This window comes from Stegodyphus dumicola, chromosome 1 (genome assembly GCF_044657685.1).
Source record: "Stegodyphus dumicola isolate Sdum_Otavi_A_Nest chromosome 1, ASM4465768v1".
In the NCBI taxonomy this organism is placed as follows: domain Eukaryota; kingdom Metazoa; phylum Arthropoda; class Arachnida; order Araneae; family Eresidae; genus Stegodyphus; species Stegodyphus dumicola.
Genome location: NC_140768.1, coordinates 86,142,462 through 86,165,992, shown reverse-complemented (window position 1 = coordinate 86,165,992; position 23,531 = coordinate 86,142,462). Strand labels below are relative to the sequence as shown.

Sequence of the window (23,531 nt, the reverse complement as noted above, 5' to 3'; positions counted from 1 at the left end):
ATGTCAACTGTGACAAAACTCCTCAATTTAAAATCTTCCTCTATTAGCATTTCTCAAGTTCTTTTACAATTCAGTTATGAGTGCAATTTCTGATGATAAGGCACCAGTATATAAAATATACCAGATGTTTGTCAATTTTTTAACCTCCTGAAAAATGCTAATTTTTCTACACCAAGCTGTAATCGTAAGTTTCTGGTACAGTCAAAAGTCTTTAATCCGGACTCATCGGGACTTCGGCGATTCTGGATTATAATTTTTTCCAGATTATAGATTACCAGTTTAAATCTGGTAAGATGGCATGCAGAAATTATAAAATTAAAAATATGAAACCATAATTTATGACATAAAGAGCAATTATGATCTAAAGGGTACCAAAATTTACAAAAAAAAAAAAAAAAAAAAAAAAAAAGCTTAATATTTATTTGTTTACTTTATTAAACATTTCTTTCAACGTGCACATGCGTAAAGCATACATTATGCAAATTCGAAATTAGAAAATTGCAACCAGAAAACTATTTGATGTATATTTGTGATATTTATAATGACGATGAGTTTGATTTAAATCATATCAAAGACGGAGAACATTTTAATGAAATATTACATTTAGTAAGGAATTATAAGCCGAATAAAATAAAACCATCTGCCTTGAAGATAAGGATAATGTTGACAGATCAACTTCCAGTTCATTGCGTGCTGCGATGTCCCCCCGATCCCCTCAGAGAGCAGCGTGAAATTGATAAACAGGTTTTGGAATGGTTAGAGAAACAAAGGATATGCCTTTATCCATTTTTTGCAACAATTCCACTTTTTGTTTGATGGACATCAAAACAAGCATTCGCTTTGTAGGTACTTTGCACCTCCGGAATTGGAAATTCCTTTTGACAGAATCGAAAGTTCAAGCTTACTTTTATAAAATTGCTCTAACGGTCTGCAAAAAATAATAAGCCGGATCCAATTAAAGATTAAGGAACATTGCAATCTGCAACATTAACTAAAATAGGTAATTAGATAATTTTAGCTTACCTTATACTGTCCATTATACATTAAACATATTATGTGCATGCGTAGATGCATATGCGCATGCGTAAAGGTATTATGTGCATGTGTTGACGCATGCGCAGAAAGTTTGTAGCTTTGAGGTCCGGATTATATATATATAAAATGGGTTTAAATAAGATACAGAAGATGAAAGAGAAGCTTGAAGTAACATAACCATGAATGTATCCTAATGTGCAATAAACAATGTATCAAATAACGGAAAAGTCCATGTGACATATTACCTTATAATGAAGGCCCTAATATGCTGTTGTAAATGCATAGTATATTAAGTGAGGCGTTGTAAATACTAACTTAATCTAAAAAGGGTTTAACAAAAATGGGGGATGCCGGATCATGGATGTCCGTATTAAAGACTTTTGACTGTATTTCCTTTTGATTCTAAATGGCAGCACTACCCTATGAATGCTCAATATTTTGCAGTTGTGAAATTAATATACCTCGTTCCAAGGTGTCATGTTTGAAGATACATAAATCCTATTGGAGGGAAAATTATATATTTACTTCATTTCAGTCAAAAGTGGTAATTAATAGAAGTTTATTTATGCAATTTTAAAACCGGTATATAATATATACCAACGTCCATACTGAGGGTACCACGCTAATAGATGGCAGCACTAATCTTCTTTTCTACTCTGTGAGATGATAGAATTTCTTTATATTATAATAGTTTATTACATAATAATTTTTTATGATTAATTTACAATTTATTTAGGATTTAATATTATGTTCATGGGGGGAATGGGGAATTTAATGACCCTGTGCTAGGAATGAATGCAAATATAATAGTTTCTTTTTATTTTTTATTTACTGCACTTGAGTTTCTCATTTGTCTCTGTTTAGCTAAAATTTTAATTTCAGCACATCACCTTTTTCCATGAGAAAGATTCAACGATTCCAAAATTAACGTCTGGCATTAAAATGTCACACAATTGTAGGAGTTAAACGTGGCATGTTAGCCTGGAAAGACATCTATTCCTTTGTGTTTTCCAAAATCCTAGAGAGCAGTGCAAATGAAAAGAGGTGATTGATAACTAATTTGTCATTCAGGAGAAGCACACCTTCTTCCTTTTGTGTGAGCGTATCGCACAAAGGGAAAGTTCACTTAAAAATATGGGAAATAGAAATGCATATCTCTTAGTGTATTGGAAAAACTGCTGATTTGAAAGCATGCTTTTATTCTTTAGGGTATCATCTTTGTTAATTTCAGATGAGAGACAAGAATATACAAAAGAAATTTTTCCTCTGGGTTAGGATACAAATAGATGGTTTTCCAAATACATTTTCACAGTTGGTGAAAAGAGGGAAAATATTTCTAAGGCCAATTTTAGATGCAAACCAAAATTTATCCTAAAGTTGAAAAGGGGCCCCTATGAGGCCAAAGTATCAGTTTGAGGTGTATCATGTAATAAAATTGTTTAACGGCATTTCTTCCTGGGAAAAAAAAAGGGGGGGGGGGTACTTATTACAACCTATATTTACAAAAAATAAAAAAGGGACCCTCGATAATTGAAAGTGTGTGTGTGCAGGGGGCGAGATACTTGGTATCATAGCAATGACACATTATCTTTTTTATATAATATCTAAAGCATAAAATATAATAATTTCAAAAATGCAACATAATTTTTCAGCTGAGTTCTAGTGTTTCATTTCCCAATTTTTTATTTTTCGGCTGAGTTATACTCCTTGTAACATTATACTAGTTTAGTTACAGTATGATATGGTTTACACATGCAGTGTTTTATTTGCTAATTTTTTCATAAAATAATAATACTGAATTTAAATCAATTTCAAAAACCTTTTACCCATATTTTGCATAAGTATGTTCAGCTGGGTTGCATCATCAAAGTGTATAAAAACATAAATTTTATTTTTTAAATTTTAAATTTCTAGCGAAATTTTAAAAGTTTTTGTCATCAAGACATATTTTTTATTAGCAATAATCTATTGAAGCCTAAAGATGTTCTCTCTATATTTAACACAAAAATGTCTTCATATTAAGGAACATTGCAATCTGCAACATTAACTAAAATAGGTAGTTAGATATAAAATAGGTAATTAGATATATTTTTAAAAACAAACTTTTCTTTAATTCTAAGAAAATGAAGGATTTCTATACTATGTAGAAGCACAGTTTTTACTTAATTAAAAAATCAAATTAATAACTTTACAAATAAACACAAAAAAATAAATAATTTTATAATAAGAAGTTAAATAATTAGTACACCAAAAAAATTAATTACAGCACAATGTCAAATATTTTTTTTCACTAAGACCATTACCTATCCAGATTTAAAAAAAATCGGATAACAGCATTTCTTCTACAGACCAAATATATATTAACTATAAAAAATACAATAAAAAAAAAAAAAAAAAAAAGGAAATATTTTAATTTTCATAATGGAGAATAAAAAACAGTACAGATTTTTTGGTGAAACTATTTTTAATCTACTTACAAAGGCTAAAGGAAAGTAACTGATCCCAGCCATGCTACACAGGTGGCCCTCAACTTTTGCACATAACTGGTTCCTGAAAATGTGTGCGAATATTAAATGTTCTAAAATAGAGGGATATGCGTGTGGAGGGGGGAGATTGTATCGCAAATTTTAATTGTGCTAATGTATTTTAATTAACTGCTATTACAGTTTTTATTTAAATGAAGTTGTTTGTTGACTACTATAGTGGGAATTTATTTATGGCAGTTAAAAGATTTTGTTGCATTATTTTTGGTTCTTAGTTTCTTGACAAGGAGCACGAAGAACATCTGTTTAAGGGTTGTTAAAACAAGGGCACTGTTAGTTAAAAGATTCTGCTGCATTATTTTTGGTTCTTAGTTTCTTGACAAGGAGCACGGAGAACATCTGTTTAGGGGTTGTTAAAACAAGGACATTGTTAGTCACTCGTTAAGAGTCCACAGATGGAGCTTCTTAGCGGGTTGTGAATGGGAGTAAAAGCAGTTATCTTGCAGTTCAGCCTTTTTTTTTTTTTTTTTGTTAAGACGGGAAGTTTCTGGTGCAAAATAAATTGTGCCTCTTTGCGCTTTTTTGAGAACATAGAAGCCATGAGGGGTTTCATTACTGGTTGTGTGGAAAAAAAATATTGCCCCCTTTGCTTTACATTCACTTTTGAGAAAGTCACAGTTGATAGATAAATAAATGGGTTTTTTGAATGAAAGGTATCGAAAGTACTCTTTTGAGGCAGCAATTAAAAGGATTAATTGCTAATAAAAATTGACAATAAATTTCTTTGTGTTCAGAAGTTAACAAAGGTTTTGAATTGTTCATACGGTATTTGGTGATTCACTTTCCAAGTGTAAAGGCGACAATCTTTGTTATGGCAGTTGTGTTTCTATTGTTTTGGGGAGAAAGAAAATAAAAAAGAGGGAAAAAATTCATCAGCTAGTCAAGTACAATTTAAATTTTATCTTTCAGCCTGTAGAATTTAAATGGTCATTGACCCGAGATTTCCTCAGTTTGTAAGAGGGCACACAAATTTGTTGTCTAAAACTTCAAGGAGTAAAAATAAAATAGTAAAGAATTGGGACCAGCTTGCATGTGCAGATGAGGTGCTGGCTAGAGTGGAGAAATTTGGAATTTGGCTATGAATGCCAGACTGCTCTAAACTCTTTTCCTTTTTTTTGACAGGAAAAAAAAAAAAAAAAAAAAAAAAAGAATGAATAAAGCTGGCAGTTTCTGAATCTCTCAAACTGCTGGCTTTTCATGATTAATTCCTGAGAGATCTCTCTCACTGCTGCATTTGAAGAATTAGGTATGCACTTTTTGACGGTGAATCTGGATGTGGGCCTTCTAACTAAAGAAAAGAAACCAAAGGGAGAAAAATTCTATCTAACTAGTCTGCAAACATCTTAAAGATGATAATTTTAAACTCCATAGTCTCCTGATATTCTTGTCGACAGTACAACTGGGCTGGCGACTTGTGTAGTTTTTGGCGAGAGAATTAGTTTTGGATATCATCAACTAGGCTGTCACAAACAAACTGAAAGGATGATATTTTCAATTTTTGTATTCTGTTAGTCTTGAAGACTGAGCAGTTAGCCCAGCGAATAAGATGTTATGGACTCTATTTAAGTGGATCTGAAACGCTATGTGCGTATCCGTGAGGAGAATCTCCTGTGAGAACAGTCATTTTCATTTATAGATCCCTTAACTTCTGAAGCTATGAGTGATTTATTTTCCTTTGCAATTTTTTTTTTTTTTTGTTATTATTTACTTGTTAGGATTCTGGAATGCTAATTACTAAGGAATTAACTAAGTTAATAGATGAGGGAAAACATCAGTGTATCATAAAAGAAAATATCACTGATTTAATGATTATAAAATATTATATTAAGGTATTCAACTTAATAAATTGCTAAACATCAGAAAATGAATGATTTTCTATATTTTTTTAGAGGATTATTTGTATGTTCCTCATTTTCAATTTTAGATATGAATATTTAAAATGTAAATGTTCATGCTAGTACCTGGATTCAACTATCCATGCTAAAAGAATGCTTACTTTAATTAGAGAAAATTAATAAATGTGTTTACTGGGTACTTTTCTGTTATTTAGACTGGAGTTGGAAATTTATGTATATATGCATGTGTGTATAGATGTGTGTGTTCATGTAAGCATATATAAGTACATATGTATGTGTGTGTCTACAAACACACACATGCACATACATCCATACACTCGTACATACTAACATACATTTCTGAATCTGGTCCCGATAACAGAAGAGTATCATGTAGGTATTACTTTTATTATTATTTTATGTTCTACTTTGAGTCACTCAATTTGTTTGAGGGTAAAGTTTTTTTTAAACTATTATGGAGAACTATTTACCTGGGCTTGATATGTGATCATTTGAGGGTGTTGAGGAATTTGTTAAACTAAGTTTATTATTGTTTTAATATATTTGTCAGGCACAAGTTGCTCAGGTATTTTTGCTGAACATTCTAATTAATTATATTCAGATTTTCTTAATTTAAATACAAAAATCTTTTTCATAATAAAAATATTAATAATTGAATTTTAAAATATTTATTTATTAGTATATGTAATTAAGTTGATGAGGTGAAATAACCCTCTGCGTGGCACGGGTTTTTTGATCTGTCATGAAGACCTGTGTTCAAAGACACTTTATTAGCTAAATTTGTATATTTACTTACTTTAGGCTCTATTTTCATAAACTTACAGTTATTAAGATGATATTTATATTATTAAAGAAAGTAAGCAAAATATCATAAATTATAAGCTAATATATAACAAATTGCAAAAAATCTCATGACCGGATAAAGCCAGCCATAACGCTCAGAGGGTTAAAACGCTTTCAGGTGTTTTCTTTATAACCTTAGTCAAATGTCACCCACCCGCTTATTCTTCGTTTTCATCATGTATCACATTTAACTTTTGTTGTTCAATTTAATATTCATTTGACAACAAACAAATTTTCTAATATTGACAAAAATCTTTCAAGAACTGAATTAAAAAAAATATGTGGAAAACAGAATACCTAAAAGTCAGGTGCCACCTTATATTTTGCACAGAAACGAACTGACATAATAATATTTAGTTCAGTTTATAGTCAGAACAGGAGCTTATGGTTATGCAGAGAAACATATATATATCATACACAGTCAAAAGTCGTTAATTCGGACCTCAAAGCTAAAAACTTTCTGCGCATGCACCGCATTGACACACGCACATAGGCGTTTACGCGTGCGCATAAGACCTTTACGACTGCGCATATGCGTGTGCACAAGTGCAAAATACGTTTTTGTGTGCCCGTTTTATGTATAACGGACAGTATAAGCTAAAATGATCTAATTATCTATTTCAGTTAATGTTGATGATTGCGTTGTTCCTTAATCTTCGAATTGGATCCCGCTTATTATTTTTTGCAGACTGTAAGAGCAATTTTATAAAAGTAAACTTGATTATGTCAAATAGAATTTCCGATGCTGGAGCTCCCAAAGGATCTACAAAACGAAAGTATGTTTCGATGTCCATCAAACAAAAACTGGAATTGCTGCAAAAAATGGATAAAGACATGAAGAAGGTGACAGAGAGGTTAGTGAAAACGAAAAAATTTCGATTGACAAGTTAATCGGTATTCTCGGCACAGCAATTACGGGACTTAAACAGCGGAACTTTGTAAGTGAACAAGAAATTATGTCTGTTTATAGAATTAAAGAGAAAGTATTATCACATAAACGAAGCAACTTAAACAACTTACATTAAAAGAAATTTTTAATAAAGTAAACAAATAAATATTAAGCCTTTTTTTTTTTTTTTTTTGTAAATTTTGATACCCTTTAGATCATAATTGTTCTTTATTTCATAAATTACGGTTTCATATTTTTAATTTTATAATTTCTGCATGCCATCTTATGAGATTAAACTGATGATCTATAATCCGGAAAAATCGATAATCCGGAATCGAAGCCCCGACGAGTCCGGATTAACAACTTTTGACTGTATATATGTTTTTTAATATATACATATTAAAAAATAGTAGCACAATACATATAATATAAGTCCTGTAAACTTAACTTTTCCAAAATACATATTTGCAGAACACAGTTTGTCAATCTACTTACCATACATCTTTAAGTATTGCACTAATGTCTAGAAGGAATTTTTAAAATTAACATGAATATGCTTGGATACTGGATTTATAATTTTTACTTTTAAGCATGCATGGCTTTTAAACAACAGAAGCTAAATATCTTCAAGAGAAAAGATAAAGATATAGATGAAGATAACAAACATATCTGAAGTGTTACTGAAAATTTGTATAATGGTTGCTCAGAATATAAAGATACGTGGATTGATCTAATTAAAGAATTTTTCCATTCAAGTGCATGAAATCTGAAAACATTTTATGTACAGAAACTGAATTATCAGTCAAATATATGAAGGATACAGATTGACACAGATGCCAGCAAGCATTTTAAATCTAAAGAAATTCTTAGCTGCATACAGAAAGAAAGACAGCATTATTTCATAGAAACTTAAAACTTCAAATCAAAAATGTCATTCTGGGGAAAAATTCTCTTGAAACAGTTCTTTGTCATTCTTGCTACAATGCTTAATGTGGAAGCTGTTTGATCCAAATGTAAAGGCTAAAACATGCTGAATATTTTAAAGCAAATCAGATCAACAGTCAACAGAGAAACATTCATGGGGTATATAAATCAAATTAGTCTCTACTATACAGTTTTCTAACATGGGCACTATTGGTGATTTGTGGAAGCTGAGATCTAAGTGAGCTGCAAGGGGGGGGCACTGGGAAGAAACAAAGTAGTAAAAAATTTCAAAAAATTTCATTGCTGAAACACTCTTGAAACAAGCATTTGAACATTAATTTGATTACACAAATATTAAAGCTACACATCCTTACTAGAATCAAACCAAATTACACCCTTTACACATGTTGTTACAAGTTGAATGTGGTTTCAATTTTCTATTCCAAAGAATAAGGAGATCACTGGCGAGGTATTGCCTGGTACCAAATAACAACTAATACACAAGCACTAAAGTATGCTTCACCATGTTTCACCTTCACGGCCTACTATATGCATATATGAATATTTTACAATGCATTCATATCTTCATGTCACCAATACCATATTTATTATTTTTAGCAGAAATGTAGCATGCTTGAGCTTTTTACCCTTCCAATGATAAATATATATCAACCTTCAACAACAAATTACACTTAAAGTTTCTCTTTAAATGAAGAATAAGTTTATTACAACACCTTAATACCATCAGAATTTGAAAAAGACATGTCCAAAGTCATCGAAAAAGTAAAAGGCAGCTTAACTGACATAATATAAACTAGCCCAATAAAAATGCTTAGCCCTAGTTAACATTTAACTTGCTTGCCTTTTGAAAATGATACCTTGCTTAAATCTTTCTTCAGTTTACAGCAAATTTAAAAATAATGGTTCCTAATTTTATTTTTTAATACTTATGAGCAACTGTGATAATTTCCAGAGCTGTAATTATGCTATCTTCATGTTAGTATAGTTTTTCATAAAGTTATTTAAAATGTTTTATCACAGCAGTTAGTTAATATACACATTAGTGTTTTTTTTTTTTTTTTTCTTTTTTTTTTCCCCCACTTTCTGATTACGTGCATCATGAAAAAGCATTCACAAGGAAAGTAATACGTCACCAAAAATAGTTATGGGGCAACCCCAGGTACGCATGCAGCACATGCCCATTGAATTTTGCACATTAGCTTGGTGAAAAATCGCAATGAATTTAACGCTATCCAAAGTTGACAACGATTATCGACCTTTTGGTAAAGGTGCGGATAATACCAAAAAAAAAAAAAAAAAAAAGTTAAATACTATTAATTTAGAGCTGTCAAGTTTCAGTAAAAATTTATTTCTGAAACACTATTTAACAATGATTTTGATGTTCTTAAGAATTAGAAATCTTAGTGTAATTTAATTATTTTGAAATATATACAATAATACACAAACTCCGTTGAATGTGAGGAAACGGTATTGAGTTATTTAAATAAAATAGCAAAGAAAATTAAAGTTCATTTTTGTTTTTGTTCTTGTATGTGTCTGGACAGAAGAAGCAATCACATTCAGATTTTATGTAATTATGTTTTAGAATTTTTTAATGAAATATGCATGTTATAAACAAAATAAGTCTTGCATTATTTGTTGAAAAGCTAAATTTGTTTCAAATCTTATAAAAATTTACTATTACAAAATTCTAAGATGTATTTTCATTTAGTGTTCAAGTAACGATGCAAAAAATGCAGATCATAATCAAAAGAAAACATCAATGGTTAATAAAATTTAATAAACATTAACAAATTTATGATAAAAATAGTCTATTACCTATATTGCCATTGTACACTTTACCAGATTTATAATTTTTAGACTGATAAAATACCATACACTGAGCTCTAAATAATCATAACAGCATAATTTATCCATGTACCATTCACTACCAAAATCTGAGACTTGAAGTAAATGGAACACTGACTTTTTGGGGTTAATTTTTTTTAAATATGAGAATTTAATTTTTCTACTTAGAATGAATTTAAAAACTTAATGTTTAATCCTTGGAAATCACTTAATTTCTGATAATGCAAAGTAGGATAGTTCTTATACTAAAGATAGGATAATTCAGTATCAGTTCAATGAAGCTTCATTGAAACTGTTTCTAGTGCTTAAGGGTCTCAAAATATACATCAAGAAGACACAAAATTATAAATGGAAAAAGGCAAGATTGATCATAGTTATCAGATTTTATCACATACACACATTAATAAAGTTAAAAGCCTTTAACATGGTTTATCATAAAGATTATCAAAAGAGATAGTCCGGTGGAATAGCGAAACATTTTATAGGACAGTAGATGAATATACATTTAGAATAACATGGGAATGTTATAAGTCTTCTATATACTTGAAACATGAAAAACTATGTAGATACAGTCAAAAGTCGTTAATTCGGACACCCATAATCCGGAATGATCTATAATCCGGACCTCAAAGCTACAAACTTTCTGCGCATGCGTCGCGTTGACGCATGCGTGTAAGACCTTTACGGCTGTGAATATGCGTGTGCGCGTGCGCAAAATACGTTTACGAATACGCGTTTAATGTATAACAGACGGTATAAGCTAAGCTAAAATTATCTAATTATCTATTTCAGTTAATGTTGCAGATTGCGTTGTTCCTTAATCTTCGAATTGGATCCATCTTATTATTTTTTGCAGACTGTTAGAGCAATTTTACAAAAGTAAGCTTGAACTTTCGATGCCAAATAGAATTTCTGATATATATTTACTAATATGTAAAGGATCTACAAAGCAAAAGTATGTTTCGAAGTCCATTAAACAAAAAATGGAATTGCTGCAAAAAATGGATAAAGGCATATCCTTTGTTTCTCTAACCGTTCCGAAATCTGTTTATCAATTTCAGGCTGTTCTGCGGCCGGGGGGGGGGATATGCCGCGGCGCGCAATGAATTGGAAGTTGATCTGTCAGCACTATACTTATCTTCAGGGCAGATGTTTTTATTTTATTTGGCTTATAATTCCTTACTAAATGTAGTATTTCATCTCGATGTACTCCGTCTTTGATATGATTTAAATCAAATTCCTCGTCATTATAATTCGCTTCCGATAGTGAAAAAAGTGACAGAGGTTATTGAAAACGAAAAAATTTCGGCTGATAAATTAGTCGGTGTTCTCAACACAACAATTATAGGACTTGAACAGTGGAACTTTGTAACTGAACAACAAATTATGTCTGTTTATAGAATTAAAGAGAATGTATTATCACATAAAAAACGAAGCAACTTAAACAACTTACATTGAAAGAAATGTTTAATAAAGTAAACAAATAAATATTAAGCTTTTTTTTTGTAAATTTTGATACACCCTTTAGATCATAATTGCTCTTTATTTCATAAATTATGGTTTCATATTTTTAATTTTATAATTTCTGCATGCCATCTTACCAGATTTAAACTGATGATCCATAATCCGGAATCACCGAAGTCCCGACGAGTCCGGATTAACGACTTTTGACTGTATATATATATATATATATATATATATTTAATGTTTTTAATTAGACATATCATGAATCAATCACATTAAAAGTAAAAAAAAAAAAAAAAAAAAAAAATATTATTAAGAACTGCATCTACTGCTTTTAAATAGTTTAGTTTGTAATGGCATAAAAAGTAAATAATTAGTTTGAAAGTAACTCACAAATATTTTAATAATTACAAATGTTTACTCTGCATATTATTGTGTTATTGTTTTTGGCAACAGTTCTTATCTTTGGAATCCAATTTATTTAAAAAATATATACATGAGTTTTGACTACTTCTGAGTTAGTGAATAAAATTATATTTGGTGTTCATATGGCAATATATTTTTATTTATTTATTTTTGTAGTTCAGTCAAACATCTTTGAAATAGTAAGGTTTTGTTTTCATCTTACTACGTTGTATCAACTCAGGATTCATAACAGGTGTACTTATATTTGGTGACCCTTCAGCGTTCAACTTGTTTATTTAACATGACTACAGAAAATGTAACAAAAGCAACTACATTATTAGAAGCCGAAGCGTATAAAGTAAAATTCCATCATTTTGGTGTAAAAAACCTGACATTAGGTTTTTCCAAGTGGAAGCCCAATTTCAAATAAATAAAATCACGACTGAAGAGACTAGATTCAATTATTTGATATCCCAGCTTCAATTATTGATTGATTCAATTATTTAAAACCGAAAAAGACACTGAAATTCTATGGCAAAAAAAAAAAAAAAAAAAAAGATTTTTAAATGTGTTTTAAAAAAAAGTGAAAATATGCGAATTCAGAGTCTGGTTACTGGATTAGACCTTGGAGATTATAAACCAAGTTAACTTTTGCAGTAAATGAAGATTCTAGCCCAGTGGGTTGGCAAAGTGCGGCTCTTTGGCTCCTTAAGTGTGGCTCTGGTACAAATATCCACGGAAGGCGCAATATTTTCATTTAAAAAAAACTTGGTCAGAAAAAAAATTACATCTTATTTTGATAAATTAAAATTCTTCTATAAATCGAGAACATGTATAATTTTTTGTCTGAGTAAAAAGATAGATAGGTAATTAAAATTTTATATTGTTGTAAAAATACGTAACGAACATCGAGTTTAATTTTTGTAAACGTAAACATAAACCATGTACAAGCTACCGGCATGCTTTTTATAAAGTAGTGAAGGTACAAATTGGCATCGCAGAGCGGCAGTTGCAGTGTGAACAGTTTTGTTTTATCTACCGTGTCTGCCGTTGTCTTGTCTTAATAAAAAGTTGTTGTATTTTTTAATCTAGCTGCACATCTTACAGGTATTTTTATACGATTTTATTACACCTGCTATGTATGTATGTGGTTCCAGTACAAAATTTGTAATCGATTTTTTGATAACTTCTATTTGTCCAAATGTTGGAAGTTTTCTTCCATTTTTGGTCATATTAAAAGTTTTGTTATTCTGATGATGGAAAAAATTATTTTTTTTCTTTTTAGTGCAGTTACATATATTAATAAAATTGTATTTTTTAAAAAGATTTTTTTTAAATTTTTACTTTCATCAATTTAATAATGATGATAATTGTGTACTGGGAGCTTTAGAAAAAAATATATTTGGAATATTTTTATAGGCACCCCAATTAACATGGCTACCAAAAAAAAAGCAAAGAAAAACGTAAGATGAAAACTGTGAATTTAAAGTTGAGTGGACCGAGAATTTTGCGTTTATTCAAAACTTGAATGGACTTCCGACATGTCTTATTTGTAAGGAGAAATTCTCGCATAACAAGAAGTCAAATTTAGAGAGACACTTTACAAGAAAGCACGCGTCATTTAGCACTAAATATCCTACTGGTGATGCAAGGAAGAAAGCAGTTGAAGAACTTCAGAAGAGTCAAAAGTCGTCAACTTCTGTGTTTAATAACTGGATGCAATATTAACATGGCAAGTTTTGTTTGTATCCGAGAGATTGCTAAGAGAGGAAAACCATACACAGACGGCGAATACATAAAAAATTGTTTTATAAATGCATCTGAAGAGCTATTTCGGGATTTTAAGAACAAAGCAGATATTCTGAAAAGAATTAAAGAGTTACCATTGTCTGCCAAAACCATTAAAGAAAGAACAATTAAAATGTGTTTGAATATAACCACCCAGCATATCGAAGACCTGAAATTGGTTTCGACTTTATCAATAGCAGTTGATGAGTCTTGTGACATAAATGATACAGTGCAAGTTTCACTTTTTCTACGATTTATGTCTCATTCAGGCCCTAAAGAAGAACTTTTAGGATTATTGCCACTCAAAGGTCAGAGGCGTGGAGAAGATATCACTAATGCTGTAATTGAGTGTATGGATAAACATCCTATTGCCCTCGATAAAATTGTGTCGATTTCAACAGATGGAGACAAAGATATGACCGGCGTAAGAAAAGGGTTTGTTGCTATTTTGAAAGAAAAAATTAATCACGAGATACTTGTGTACCATTGTATCATTCACTAAGAAGCGCATTGTGCGCAAAAATTTTCGGAAGAAATTTTTAAAGTTATGGAATAAGTGATTACCATTATCAACTCCATTTTAGCTAAAGCTCTTAATCATCTCCAATTCAAAGATGGAGAGCAAATACATTGATCTTCTGCTTCATAACAAGGCACATTGGTTATCAAGAGGGAACGTTTTAAAACATTTCGTGTCCTTTTTTCCAGAAATTAAAGCATTTCTCATTGAGAAAGGCGTTCACTATCCAGAACTAACAGATGATCAGTGGAGCCAAAACTTTTATTTCATGGTAGACGTTACGTCTCATCTAAATCAGCTTAATCGTAAACTACAAGGGAAAGGAAACTTAATTTTTTCGATGTTAGAAGAAGTAATAACATTCGAAAATAAAGTATCCAATTTTGCACAGGATTTTGAAAGGGAAACATTGTTTCACTAAAGCATCGCCAAGAAAATAATTCTTCTATTGATAAACACCATTTTAAAACATCTCATTTTGAAATTGACATTGGTAGCTTTGAAATACAGTTGTTGGATTTAAAAAACAAGGAGATATGGCACTCTAAATTCAAACGTCTTTGTGTTGAATTGGAAATAATGGAGAAGAAAAAATGTGATCTTAGTTCACAACACAAGTGGTCTGCTTTGAATGACCTGGAGAAGGAACATATGATCATTTTCAACGCTTGGAAATGTATTCTTGACTCTTACGATCAGCTGAAAAAGCTCACGTTTGCTGTTCTTTCCCTTTTTGGTTCTATATATATGTATGCAAACAATCTTTCTCAAGCATGAACATTATCAAGAGTAAACTGAGAAGTCGTCTTATTGATGAAAACTTGGAATCATGCCTAAAATTATAAACAACATACAAACCTGACTTACTCAAACTTTCTGAGGAGATGCAAGCACAATGTTCGCCTTAATAAATATTTATTAAGTATTAAATTTAGTTTTATTTAGTATAATAAAAGTTTACTAAACAAGCAGATTTGGCTCCCAATTTTCTTAAAAATTGTTGTAATGTTCATATTTGGCTCTTTGGCTAATAAGTTTGCCGACCACAAACAATTTTCCAGAAAAAGTGCTAAAATATTTATGGTTGGATAAAATGCCCAATTTTATAGAGAATATTTGTCAATCGTTAATGATGCTTTATTTGCAAGAATAGCTGCCTTAAAACAAAAAACTGAATCACTGCAAATAAATGTTTGTTCTAGACCAAGACTTTGATATCATCACCAGAATACATCTTGCAGTTGTAGCCGTTCGAAAAAGAGATTTAATACAAAATGTAAATATTGTTTTTTCATTTTAAATTTGACGATTGTTGTCAACCTGAGAAATGTTATATGCCATGTGCTTGGCAAGAGAAGTTGGAAAACTCCATAGTGCAACAGGATTAGTGGCTACTACTGTTGCTGGTATCAATCGCCACAGGACTGCGTTTCTTAGTACATTCAAGTGCTTATATTAGTCTCATTCCTGAAACTAATCATAATAGAAAAGTAGATGATATTAAATTATACGCAGCGAATGGAATGGAAATTCCTATTTATGGAATTAAAATTTTAACTTTAAATTTAGGACTTAGAAGAGAATTCCAATTTCTGTTTATATTAGCTAAAGTTGATAAAGCTATTATAGGAGCTGATTTTCTAAATAAATTTAAACTTTTAGTTGATATTCATAATAAACAATTAACTGATGAAATAACTAGCCTCTCGTTTCGAAGAAATGTAGTGTTTCTGACCATGCTATTTAATACTCTAGATAAAAATTCTAAATATGCTAATTTATTACAACAATATCCAGATTTAGCAAAACTGAATTTATCATTATCAACATTTAATCATGGTGTTGAGCATTATATTACAACCTGTTTATAACAGAGCTAGACAACTGGATCCCAAGCGAATACAAATAGCAAAACAGAAATTTCAATATATGTTAGAAAATGATATTATTCATCCCTCTAAATTATAATGGGCCAGTCCCCTTCATATGGTTCTGAAGAAAGATGGTTTCTTTCGACCATGTGGGAATTATAGACGTTTGAATGTACAAACAATAACAGATCGTTATCCTATACCCCAATTAGAAGATTTCAACCACATTTTAAAAAATACTCGAATATTTTATAAAACTAATTTGCATAAAGTATATTTTCAAATTCCTAATTATGAAAATGGCCATTCTAACCCCTTTCGAGCTATATGAATTTGATGTCATGAGTTTTGGGTTGCATAACGCACCTTCTATCTTTCACAGATTTATTAATGACGTATTTAGAATACTAACTTTAGTTTTTCCATATTTGGATGATGTTTGGATGCGTCAAATAATGAAGTAGAACACGAAAACGAATTTAAAATTAGTTTTTGATAGATTGCAAAAATATGGATTGAGACTTAATATTTCTAAATGTGTTTTTGGAGTCGATGAATTGGAATTTTTAGGCTTTCTAATCACTCCTGAGGGATCAAAACCTCTTCCTGACAAAGTTAAAGCTATTCATAATATTAAATTGCCTGACACACTGTTCATCAACTACAAACCTTTCTCGGAATGGTTAATTTCTACCATTGTTTTTTTGAGAAACGCCGCTAGTACTCAAGCTGTTTTACACGACTACCTAAAAGACGCAAAGATAAGAAATAATCGGAAAATAACTTGGACAAATGAGGCCATTGAGAAATTTGAAAAATTTAAACAAGCTATAGCAAATGTTGCTCTTCTCTCTCACCTCGAGCCCGACTTGCCTTTTTTGTTGTGCACTGATGCTTTGGATTCAGCAGTCAGTTTAGTTTTAAAATAATTTGAAAATGGTAATTGGAAACCAATTGGACTTTTTTCCAAGAAACCTAACATTACACAGCAAAATTGCAGTACATATGATCATGAAATTTTATTTATCTTTCCAATAAATATTTCACACATTTGTTAGAAGGACAAAAATTCATAGCATACTGATCACAATCTATGCATTTTCCCAAAAGACAGAGTATCTCGAAGACAAATTAGGCAAATCCAATACATTTCAAATTTTAAAACAGATATTAGGTACATTACAGGAGAGAACAATGTAGTAGCAGATCGATTATCTGGAATCGAAGAAATTACCTTAATTAATTATGACGATATTGTCAAAGAACAAGATAGAGATGATGAATTTAAGACATTGCAGAAATCTACAAATTTGACTTTAAAACAGATTTTCCTTCCATCTGGAAAAAAAATTATGGTATGATGGTTCAACATAGCATGTTAGACCCTATATACCCAAAAGTTATCGTATGAAAATATTTCATCCATTTTATGGATTATGTCCTATTCTGGAATTAAATTAACAATAAAATTAATCTCTTCAAAATTTATTTGGCCAAATATCAAAAAAGATGTTCAACATTAGGGCAAAATCTTGTATTCCATGTCAAAAATCTAAAATATCCCGACATACGAAATCAATAATTGGCGAGTATCAGATGCCATCAGAAAGATTTCGAGAAATCCATATTGATCTTGTTGGTCCATTACCACCATCAAATGGTAACACATACTGTCTAACATGTACAGATAGATATACAAATTGGATGGAATCTATTCCACTTGATTCACAACAGGTATACCTATAAGTTTGTTAATCAATAACAGACTGAATTAAAAAATAAATATTTTTGCATTTTTCCAAATGGCAACAGATTTGAATGAAATGAAAAATTATGTTTTAAGACTAATACTAGTCCTTTTGGACTTTAAAAAAGGGGGGGCAGAAAATGTAACTATGGGCGAACACTGTATTATGGAAACAAGCTAATAGAAAAATTAATCTGAAATACTCAAATATAATGGTGTCACATGTTACATGAAGCATTTCAGCCTTTTCTCAGAAGAAAAATTAAAATCTCATATAAATTGTATAATTATTTCCCTTTAAATCAGTTTCAAAAAATCATTCATTTAAAATCTGCTGAAGGGTTCATTTTTTACAGTACTCATGAATTAATTTGAATTTTATAAATAATATAAAAATGAACATTTTTGTATTTCTTATATTTTCCAGTTATCTGAAAAGTCACAGTATAGTTAAATTAACATTAAATTTTTAAAAAAGAAGCACACACATACCAACCAGAGGCTCTCAGGGCATCAATCATTAACCTTATTAAGGGGCCTGAAAAATAATTATTGTAATTAAGAAATGGTGCTTACTTTGCAAAATGATTTATTCAGTAAAAAGTGAGAAGGGGAGGGAAACTAATAGCAAAAGAAAATCACTTTTTAAAAATCATCATATAGGATACTACAAATAATTAAAAAATGCAATAAAACAATATAAATATTGGGCTAAGTATTTTTAATATCAAGTTGCAGATTCAGTGAGATTTACAGGATGTTTTAAAACTTACCATTCAGATTTCTTAGGGAGATAAGGAAGATGTCAGGGAACTGATTTCACATAGGAAAATGTGTCCACAAATGTATGCAAGGGCGCTGTGTTTATCCAACCATTGTACAGCTCACCCGACCACTCCCACTAGTGATAAGATGAATCGTTTTACGCATCAAGAGCTAGCGGATATGCATCTTGCATATCACCAAGAAAGGGGCCACCAAGAAAGATAAGTTTACGAAAAACGTTATTCAACAGAAGGATACTGCAGCATTTAATGTTTGCACATGTGTATTGCAATCTGTGCAAACATGGTTCACTGGGCAGCAGCATGCAGGATACGGGGCAAGATGACTGACACAGACTGTCAACTTCCCAGAACAAGTCCTAGTTTATCGAAGATAATCCAAATACCACCACATGAGCTATTACTCAGCAGTGTGGTGGATACTGCAAGAGGAACGTGTGCATCCCTACTATCTGTAAAGGCTGCAGTTACTGCATCGTAACAATTATCCGAAGCGTTTGGAATTTGCAAAATGGTGTTACGGACACCAGTTTTCCAGCTTCTGTCTTTTTTACAGGTGAAGCTTCATTCACTCATGAAAGTATGTTCAATACACACAATTCACATGTGTGGGCTTGTGACAACCCACATGGTACAAGAAGTCATGCTGCGCAGCATTGTTTTGCCATAAACATATGGACTGGAATCATTGGTGACTGTTTGTTGGGACATTACTTGCTACCATCCTGACTGGACGGCCGGAAATACCTAGTCTTTATTGAGACAGCGTTACCGACTTTTCTGGGAGATGTTCCTGTGCATATCCGCCGAGGTATGTGGAATCAACATCATGGCACTCCAGCCTAAACCGAACATTCAAAGCTTGACAGATCAGCAAAGGTGGACCGACCGCTTGGCCACCCAGGCCACCTGAGTTGCCGCTCATGGATTTCTTTTTGTAGGGGACCATGAAAGAACATGTGTACGAGACTCCCATCGACAGTGAAATGGACCTTGTTGCACGAATAGTGGCCACAGCAAGAACTGTCAGTGATATGCCAGGCATCTTTGAAAATGTTCGGAGGGCAATGCAACGGCGCTGTGAATCCTGTGTTCATACAAATGGTAGCAATTTTGAGCAGCTACTGTGAACCTTTACTTTACCTTGTTGGAGTAAAGGTCACGTCATTACTACTTAATTGTATTGTTTCCTTGTGTTAACTTTGTCTATTTTGTTCATGTAGATGACATTTACAGACATCTTTTCTATGTGAAATCGATTTCCTGACGTCTTTCCTATCTCCCCACAAAATTTGGACAATAAGTTTTGAAACACCTTGTATCTGTATGCATATACAGCAAATAAATACAGTCTTTTGCTAAATGATAGATTTCATGATATATTGTAAAAACTTTTACAAGCTGTTATATCATCGTCATCACAATTTTATGTGTTCAAAAGTATTTTTAATGTAATTAAAAATGTACACAAACTGTAATTACATTTTTAATGTAATATACAATTTAATGTATATTCCAAAAGAGTTACATATCTAAAAGTTAATATATTCTAAAAAGAAAGGTAACTGATTGCTTTAAATAAGCATTTTATAAAACATTCAATAAATGTTCCCCCCTCCCAAAAAAAACCCCTCTTTTCATGCATGCTTGATCAGAATCTTGGCAACAAGACATAAATTTTGCCTCTCTCAGGACACAACCAGTGCACGTTATCAGTGCTTGCACAGCTTAATACTTTTCATTAAGTTTTCTAGTTCATATAATTAATATCAGAAATGTTAATGATTGTGATATTACTTTTGTGAATACAGTCTATTTCACATTATAATTTCATTTCTAAATTTAATTACAGCTATCCTGACATTAGATACACAAGTCATGTTATACAAAACATCATTTGATTGAATTATGGTAAAACTAAATCATGTTTAATGAAATACAAATTTGTCTAATTAATGCTATGACCTTTTTTTAAAAAAAAATTCTAACTGTACAGCTACTAAGATATGGATGATGACATGATATTTGATTTGAGACATCAAAACCTCATTTATCTGTTAGACCAAGAAAAATTAGATAATGAAGCTCCAAGAGAAGATGAAGGTTTTTCCATGTAAGTACACTTCTTTAAATAAAAAAGATAGTACAGATTCTTCAATATGTTAATTATAGAATGAAAAGCAGCAGCGTGTAATCAGATCATTGGGATTAAGACAGCCCCCAACATTTTTGCTAATAATTCTTTCCAGTTAATTTTTACTTAACACTTAAAAAACATAAAAGATAAATATCATTTTATCTCTTTTGAAAATACGAGTTTCTGAGAGACACATAGTACTTAGCGTATGCCATCACAACCAGTTTAATAGAAGGTGAAGAATTTTCAGAATTTGTTGAAGTGTCTGGCAACCATGTGCATAACAATTCTTCCTTTTAATGCCACCATTTTCGTATTCTAAGATATAACGGTTTTTAAAAATAAAGTGTGGTTACTTAAAATTTATTTTTTATTTTAAATTATATTTATTATTTAATCATAAAATAGTAATGAAAATCTTAACAATGTAATTAATAACTGTGCTGTTAAGAATATTACAATTAATAATAACAAAATTATTAATAATTAAAAATATAATCAAATTAATATTTGAGAAAAATATTAAAGTTTGGTGAAACTGGTGGCTGAAGTATCATTTTGTAATTGCATTAGCATTAATTAGTCTTATATTGGTAGCTATTTGAACAGCGTGTAAAGTATTTTTTCCCTCATTCTCCACTTTTCTCTCTCAAGCTTTTTGGTGTAATTGAAAGCATATCTCCCTAGCTGTCAGAAGGTTTGCAGATCAAGAATTTCTGATGAGGGCATTGCTCCCTTTTCATTGTTTCCATAAAAAAAAAAAAAAAAAAAAAAAAAAAAAGAACGTTGTCTACAAGTAAAGAATAATTATTTTCTTCTAAAAGAATTTAATGACAGACCTTTTCATCATTTGTTCAAAAATCTATTTATTTCAACCCTGCTAAAAAGAATCAACCATCAGTTAAAACCTTGCAAGGAAGAGGGGAGGAAAATGATTAGACATAATGCTCGATGTCATTTGAGATGCAAGATTATTGCTCGTACAAGTGCGCATTTGGACTGGCATACCATTAACAGAAAAGTTCAGAGTTATATTGAATTTAGTTTTTGATACATTATCTGATAATGGCAGACTTAATAATGACTATCCTTACAAATTGTCTTGAACCTTAATACAAATTCTAAACTTTTACTTTCATTTAAAGTTTAGGTAATAAGAATGTAAATTAATGGGAATCAGTAAAATACATGTATCCACAAATTATCATGATGAAATTAAATTATGTCTTAAAAGGAATGCTAATTGGGGAAAGTGCAGACATCACCCACTGCTTGGCGCTTTTTTAAGAATTGCACATAGTATCCATGTACAAATTGACCTATTTTCACAAAAATCCAATTCTTCTTACTCTTGTAAAATGCACCAAACAAAGAAGTGGGCAATTCTGCACTTTACCCTGCTAATTTTTCACTTATGATCTTACAGACAGTATCTGTTTTTATAAGACTGCTTTCACCATCAAGTATTACAATTCCAATGCTCATTATGTTTACTGATGTACAACAACATACACACGTTACTTCACTTGAATGTGCATTGTTACACATATGAGAATCTTCAGTATTTATATGTAAAATAGGAAAATTATCATCAATGAAGAATAAAAAATACCTGCTTATTTAAAAACTGAGTATAAGAGATAAGATATTATTATGGCAAATTAAGGTAAAAATTTGAAATTAGAAATTTACATCTACTTATAGTGTTGCTGATACACACATTTGCTTCCTATTTTTATATTGTGGAACTATATATGTATATATATATATTTTTTTAGACATGGAATTACTCAAAGAATTAAAACTGTTTTCTGTTTGATATAAATTCATGTCATATTATGTAAGTATCTTTAACTGTTAAAATGAATTCAGACTAATAGCTTTCTTAATTCAATCCCGTTTCGGGCAGGAAAAAGAGAGCTCATTAGTGATAAACATCCCATTTCACGTAATAACAATGCCACAATTTACATTTTTGAAACATTATACTTTATTATACTAGTTATAGACTTTTAAAACCTGTAATAAATTTAAACTTACAATAAAATTAAAATTTCTTTGAAGATTCTCAATATGCAGAACTATAAAAAATAAATAGGTCATACTTTCCCCCATAACGTTGTGAATATTTCTTTCACATTTAATCTTTTGCAAATTATCTCGTGTTTCACCAAAAAAGAGGGATCGAAACCAACTTCGAGATATTTTATCACCCCTTCTTTCCGGAAAAAATTCAAGTCCTTCTAATTCAGATTTCTCTTTTTTATCATTTTCTGCAGTAACGTCAAATTCTTCAGCTGATGCCGACGCCATATAAAATATTCAGTCCAATATTTTCAATTTTAGTGTTGTTTAAAATTTCAAGAATCAGATGATTTGGTTATTTTGATTTGAATTCTGTCAACACGATACTCATGAACTTCTCCAAAAAAATAAATCAAGCTTCAGAATTCATAAGCATGTCGGTATATAAACAATACTTACGTTGCCAACGGAAGCGGGAAATGGAATAATGCAAGGAAATTAGGAAGTTCACGACCAAAAGATTATCGTTTTCTGAAATGAGAGACGGTCGAAGAATCTTCAGACAAAATTTAGCTCACATTTCTCAGAAGTTCAGAGTGAACAAACCCAGAAATGACTGAAACGATATTCAGGTGCATAGAAGTTAGCATTGTTCAACATTTACAGAGGAAACTTTATATTTTACTTTTTTATTTTATCTGCAGACGCGGAAAATGAAAGATGTAAGTACGTGTGAGCTCTCCAGCAACCGCGTATTTGTTTGTTCTCGCAGAGTATTTAGAATTGTATGGCTCTGAGGTTAGGTTCTGAGTTCTGCATTTTTTCGACAT

The 23,531-nt window shown here is 31.0% G+C and overlaps 1 protein-coding gene across 1 annotated transcript in view; it reads right to left on the bottom strand.

Moving 5' to 3' along the window:
* The window catches only part of LOC118192462 (mitochondrial inner membrane protease ATP23 homolog), a 39,317-nt gene extending 16,158 nt beyond the window's left edge, over positions 1-23,159 (bottom strand). Inside the window, exons 1-2 of the mRNA XM_035363440.2 lie at positions 22,782-23,159; positions 18,247-18,292 (exon numbers count right to left, since the gene is read on the bottom strand). Of these exons, the coding sequence (XP_035219331.1) occupies positions 18,247-18,292; positions 22,782-22,989 (254 nt within the window). The 5' untranslated portion in view covers positions 22,990-23,159. The remainder of the gene's footprint in view (positions 1-18,246; positions 18,293-22,781) is intronic.
* Positions 23,160-23,531: the final 372 nt, after the last annotated feature.